At 39.8% G+C, this 6,260-nt stretch overlaps 1 protein-coding gene across 1 annotated transcript; it reads left to right on the top strand.

Moving 5' to 3' along the window:
• Positions 1-2,712: 2,712 nt before the first annotated feature.
• Positions 2,713-4,349, top strand: LOC150083868 (lewis-type alpha-(1,3)-fucosyltransferase-like). The gene has a single exon (XM_090374914.1). The coding sequence runs from the start codon at positions 2,984-2,986 to the stop codon at positions 4,157-4,159; it is 1,176 nt and encodes a 391-aa protein (XP_090231040.1). The 5' UTR covers positions 2,713-2,983; the 3' UTR covers positions 4,160-4,349.
• The last annotated feature ends 1,911 nt before the right edge of the window (positions 4,350-6,260 follow it).

Genomic DNA, 6,260 nt, shown 5'->3' with positions numbered 1-6,260 from the left:
AGAATCTGTTTTTAGGCTAAAACAGAACTCATCAGAAGACAGAACCCCATTTGTCAGTACTCCGAGTCACATGTCCATGACACTGGTTTTTCAACGAGCTCTGCGTTTATTTGGGGTTAATGGGATTCTTGTACTTTGTTGCGGCCTCAAAGGTTTTCCCTATACGCTGGGGTTAATGGGATACAAACCAATGACTTAATTGCGTAGAGTCCACTTGAATTGAGCCTTTTTAACACAGTCCGGTTGGAAATGTTTTCACCTGTGGCTGTAGCAATCTCAAGAGAACAGTTGAAGAGGACATTGTAGGGTTCCATCTTGCTGTTAGGACCAGATAGCAGTCTGTTCTGGTTGACGTACACTTCTGGTGACATTGGCCAGCTCTTCCTGTAAGTGTTCCTGTCTCCTGAAACTGCTTCCATAGTGCCGAGGCGGCACTCCATGACACATTAAGCCAACGTGCCATCTCCACCCCCGACTGCTGGCTTAAAGTCGTCCAAAGGCCCGTCATCTCAAAGAATCATCTAAACGACGATGACTTGTAGCACAGTACAGGTAGCACAGTTGGTATAATCACCCAATCTTCGTACACCAAGTGGAAAAGAATTGAGTTTGAATCCCGTCAGTGACGCATGAAATTTTTATGGGCCTTTTTTGAAGACAATGACGAATCACTGTCTTTATATATTGCCTCGTCCTCAGTTTCATCTATGGCATTTGAAATGCCACACTTCTTAAATGACTTGACAACGATCTCAAACTTGATATTATCCCAGGATCTTTTCACTCAGGTACAAACTTCTCCTATAGTTTGTTTCTTTTTCACTCTTACTGCTAGTGTAATAGTCCCCAGAAGACTTCATCCATTGGTTCCATTCGTCTCTCATGGCAGCTTTGAAGGGTTTGTTAATGCTGACATCAAGTGGTTGGAGCTGGGATGTCAAGCCTCCAGGTATGATGGAAAGTTTTGTTTTTTGCTCTGCAGCAATCTTCTTTGTGTTTTTTGTTATGTGTGCCCTGAACTGAACAAGCATCAATAGGGCAGGTTTGTGTAAGAGCCCACCTGGTCTCCTGCTCCAAACTTTCTCAAACCAGATCTTCATCCCACCCTGATCTATCCAACCCTTGGCATGAACGTGGACAATGACTCCTCGAGGAATGTCTTCTTTTGGCATTGTTTTGCGTTTGAAAATCAGCATAGGAGGCAGCTTGGTTCCGTCGGCACAACAAGCTAGAACAACTGTATAATGGCTGTTTTCATGTCCACTTGACTTCACAGTTACAGTTTTCACCCCCCTTCTTATCAACAGTTCTGTTACTTGGGACATTAAATTGAAGGCGGACTTCGTCCATATTTGCAATTTGTCCCAACTCAAACTGATGTCTCTTCCGACATTGAATGACAAAACGATGAAATTCAAGGACCTTCTGCTCATAGCTTTCAGGCATCTTTTGGGCAAGTCTGGTGCGTGTACGCATGCTTAGTCCATTCCGTTTCATGAACCTGAAGCACCAATTGTGGCCTCCTTTGAAATCAGTAACTTCTTTTTCATCAACAATTCTTCTTGCCTCATGCTGAACCATCTTTGTGGACACAGGAATTCCAATTGCCCTTTGCTCTCCAATCCATATCTTCAATTCCCTCTCTAAATCAGGCCATTTTGCTGACTTGCCTCTCATGGCCTTCTTCTGCCGTGGCGTTTTCAGTAGGGGTTCTTCCCATAGCCAGTCTCGGATTATTTTCTCAGTTGGAGGAGGACCAAACTTACGTTCACCAGCACGATTTCCATTCACTTTTACAAACTGGATCACTTTTAACTTGAATTCAGCTCTGTACGAAAATCTTTTCTGAGCCATTTCTGGGCAGAACGGGGCAAAACGTAACCTAATATACTGGTAACTAAAAACTGGGTAAGACCCACCCAGTTTTTATACCCTAAATTTTTCGAAAAAAGGTGCGTCTTATACATGAGGATATACGGTACTTAAATGCAGTAATAGCACTATGCACTGGTTATTCAACAGTAATGCTTATTGTGCCATCAAGTTTACGTTATTAAATATAAATTAAGATTGTAAAATTATAAGTTAATCATAATAGTTAATAAAAAATTAGTGATTTTTTTTTTTTTTTTTTTCAATTTATACGCATGTATTATTGTTTTTAAAGAGATTAGTTCCAACAGAAGATTTTTAGAACTTTGGGACCACAATGCTTGCTGCAATCATACCATATTTTAAAGTAAAAATAACCTCAAATTAGTGTATCAAGGATCATTATCTTAATTCCTATTTCATGTATGTCTTCTGTAGAGGCCCTACGAATTCTAGGGCTCACAAATTTATAAATACGCTCCTCTTCGTGTGAATTTGTTTTACAAGAAATTGAAATTCGATAAAATTTACTTTTATCAAAAAAAGTTCAGCATATTTTTTGTATAATTTATTTTATCTCTTGCAGGCCATTAAAAACTTTTTAACAGAAATTCAAGCATGGTGATGGAACGTATATTGAAGAATTTGACCAATGGTTGTATTTGATTCCTCCGAACGCGAAATTGTTTCTGAGGTTGCGTAAGAAATGCGTAAGAGGCTGCTAAACTAAAATACGGCGTTGCTTTTGCAAATATGTGCCAGAAGGTGGTGCCACTGTACTGACCTTCATGCTTTTAAACAAGTCAGCCAACCCTCCTATGCCCTCCGGCTTCCGCTACTAGGAATGCATGCGCCGCGTCTCTAACTGAAAGCGTCCGAGACTTCAACGTGCGATTCTGTTAGCATCTAACACGAACGCTCTCAAGTGTTTTAGAATGGGGTACCCGAAAACAAGAGGATACATCTTTGTCGACGTAAGTTGTGCAGGTGAAAAATCGGACAGTATTAGGAGGATTGTCACCACAGCGTTGTGTTCGTGAGTCAGGTGACAGGATTTGTTGCTTCATGGGGAAATGTAGAACACCTGGGAACAGTCGTCTGCAGGCTTGCAATGAAGCTCTTCCGAGTGGCTCTAGCTGTTCTGCTCTCCTTTGGATTCCTTACCGTATCCGCCCTGTATATGGGTTGGGAGAACTTCGCATCAACATCCACTCTTCGTGAGTTTTTCGATTTTGCTGTGGAGGCAGTGAAGAAACGTTTGGCGGAGTCTTCGAATCTCAGTCGCTTGACCTCGTTGTTCATGACGGAGAGCCCAACCGCTCTGCAGCCCCCCAAAGTGCTTTTAGTGTGGACAGAATTTTTTGGTGAAAAGGACTGGATTCCCATTAGCCGACTGACTCATCAGTGTCCTTTAGCAAACTGTGAGATCACCACAGATCGGAGTAGTCTAAACCGGAGCGATGCCATCATTTTTCACTGGCGAGACGTGAATCTCGATGACTTGCCGAACTATAGGTTGCCACACCAACGATGGGTGCTATTTAACAAGGAGTCTCCACCGTACACTCCGCCCAAATTGCTGTCTGCTCTGGCTGACAAAATCAACTGGACTGCAACTTATCGGCAGGACTCGGACATCTTGGCACCTTATGGTACTGTTAGACCACGGACAGATTCTGATGGTGTAGATTCCGAGATGGGCTCCAGTGATAGTCGTCGGAAGCTGATCGCATGGTTGGTGAGCAATTGTCATACTCCTGGAAAACGAGAAGATTTCGTCGAAGAACTGAAGAACTTTGTACCCATTCACGTTTTCGGAAAATGCGGGAGGAATTACTGCCATTCCTTGAAGCGCCTAGAGTGTTATAAGCTGCTCGGAAAAAAGTACAAATTCTATCTGTCTTTTGAGAACAACATGTGCAAGGACTACATCACGGAGAAATTGTACCTTGCCCTTCAGACTAATATGGTACCTATAGTGTTTGGGGGCGCAAACTATTCCTCCTTTTTACCTCCCAAATCGTACATCAATGCACTGAACTTCTCCAGTCCACGGGCTCTAGCAGAATACCTTCTAGAACTGGATAACGATGAAGTGAAGTATAGAGCTTACTTCAAGTGGAAAAAGGATTATATTGCTGTGGATACCAGCTTCTGGTGGGTGTGTGATGTGTGTCAGAAACTTCATGATGATTATAGAACTACTCGCAGGGACTTGGTGCAGTGGTGGTATGACCAGGCACACTGTTACACGTGGAGGCTTGATTTGGGTGTAATTCAGTTGTGATAATGTTTTTCCTTTCATGGATTTCCTTCAAATGAACCAAGCGGATGCAGGTCGTTCCATCATCCAGCCTTTTCTAAAAGCATCTGGTAAACCTTTTAAGTTATTTATCTTGACTCATTTTTGTACCAAAGCAACCGCTCCATATTATAAACATTTATTTATAGCAAGGTACAATTGCTAGATTCGAGTTTCTTCAATGACTTCTGCCACTGGCATGGTACAGTAAGTTCAATTCTACCAATAATTTTTAGGCGTTTAATATTATAATCTATTTTACTTCCTAATTCTTTAAACTCAATTGCCTTACCAATAACTGTAATTGTAACTACTGTCATGTGTTTGAGTGTTGTAACTTCTTTACTGAAACATTTCCATTTTGTGATTGCAATATTTTATTACTTCTAAACATGACTGTAATATATTTTTGAAAAGTATTTTAAATAATAAATAGAAAAATCTGAATTGGAAAATCGAGACAGTTTCCGAATAAAATATATTGAAAATTGTTATGTAGTAGTTTATCTTCCAAACATTGCACACCACCTAGCTAAGTGGGACGAAACCAGAGATACTTGGCAATCTCCAACTTCAGTTTCACCCATTTCTTGTGGAACCCAATTCACAGTAACTTTATTCTTTACTGATATAATCATCTAAATCTAGCAATAGTTTTTTGAAAAAAATAACGGTGATCCTTCCCCTTGGGGGGGGGATCACTTTTAGGACAGGATGAATGTCCAGAACATGTTATGATTTAGATTTTTATTTAGTGTGACCAATATTTCGAGGAAATATTTCAGTGTGACCATTCTAACTTCCCAATCCTCATCTTATCCAAGATAGTATAGAACTGAGTTTCCATAACTTGCCTTGTTTCCAGTAACTGTTGGAATATAGTATCTGTGTTCCTCCTACATTTCTTTTGGACCTCATGGCCTTGGTTATAATCCTGTGCCTTGGCCAAGTTAGTCGATCCCGGAGTATTGTGTCAGTCCCCTTCCCTTAAATGCGTTCCACGTTGGGTACCATTTCGGAACCACAGAATTGCCGAATATACACTCCCACCTAAAAGTTTGGAATCACGTTTCATTTTTATTAATTTTCAAAGTTTTTATTAAAATATTTTCTATTATGTATAAAAATCAAAATTATTCTTCATCTTAGGATTTATTCCGTTATCACAATGGTTATCCACAACCTAACATCAAAGTCATTCCTGTATTCTTTTTTTCCACTGTCTTCTATCTTCCCAATTTCCGTCCACTAGTCCTCCTCTGTCCATAGCTGTTCTCAAACCTTCTATCCATGTCCTTCTTGGTCTTCCTCTTTTTCCTTTTCCATGGCTCCTCTGGGCAGTTTATCGTCTTCCATTGTTTTTACATGAGCAAACCACTCCAATCGTTTTTTCCTCTATTTTATCAATGATGTTTTTTTGGACGTTCATTGTATTCATTATCACGTCATTTATAATTTTTCAGTCCTAGACTTTCTTGCCAACCTTCTCCAAAAATCCATCTCAACGGCCAATAATTTATTTATTTATTATTATTTTTTTCTTCTTTCATTTAAGGTCCAAGTATCACACCCATATAATAAAATACTTTGTAATATTGCACTATATATTTGATGCTTAATTTTATTAATGATATTTGTATTCCATAGTACAGAATTGAGCATTTCTATGACCTTTCTACCTTCATGCAGTCTTCTTTCAATTCCTGTACAGGTGATCCTTCAGCCTGAATAATTGCACCGAAGTATTTAAATTGCTGTACAGTTTTCACCTATACATCTAAATCCAGCATATCCACACTTCGATTCATGTACTCTGTCTTATTAAAATTAACTGTCAGTCCTCATGTTTTATGTTCTTCTAGTAACTTTCTGTCCATGTATTTGCATCTTCATCATCGTGTGCTACCACAACTTGGTCGCCTGCAAACAGCAGATTGTAAAGGCACTTATTTTGATGAAGGGGAATACCCATTGCACTGCACTTCTGTGACATTGGTCTTCGAACAACTTCCAGGTATATCTTAAACAAAGTAATGAGCCCTTTTGGATGTTTTAAATTTTCTTGATAGATTTTGGACCAATTTTA

This window comes from Mastigoproctus giganteus, chromosome 6, assembly GCF_048544385.1.
Source record: "Mastigoproctus giganteus isolate SK-2022 chromosome 6, ASM4854438v1, whole genome shotgun sequence".
NCBI lineage: Eukaryota > Metazoa > Arthropoda > Arachnida > Uropygi > Thelyphonidae > Mastigoproctus > Mastigoproctus giganteus.
This window is presented reverse-complemented; position numbering and strand designations above follow the sequence as displayed.

Coding starts and splice junctions, on each gene's coding strand:
- LOC150083868 (XM_090374914.1), top strand. CDS start 2,984: ATGAAGCTCTTCCGAGTGGCTCTAGCTGTTCTGCTCTCCTTTGGATTC.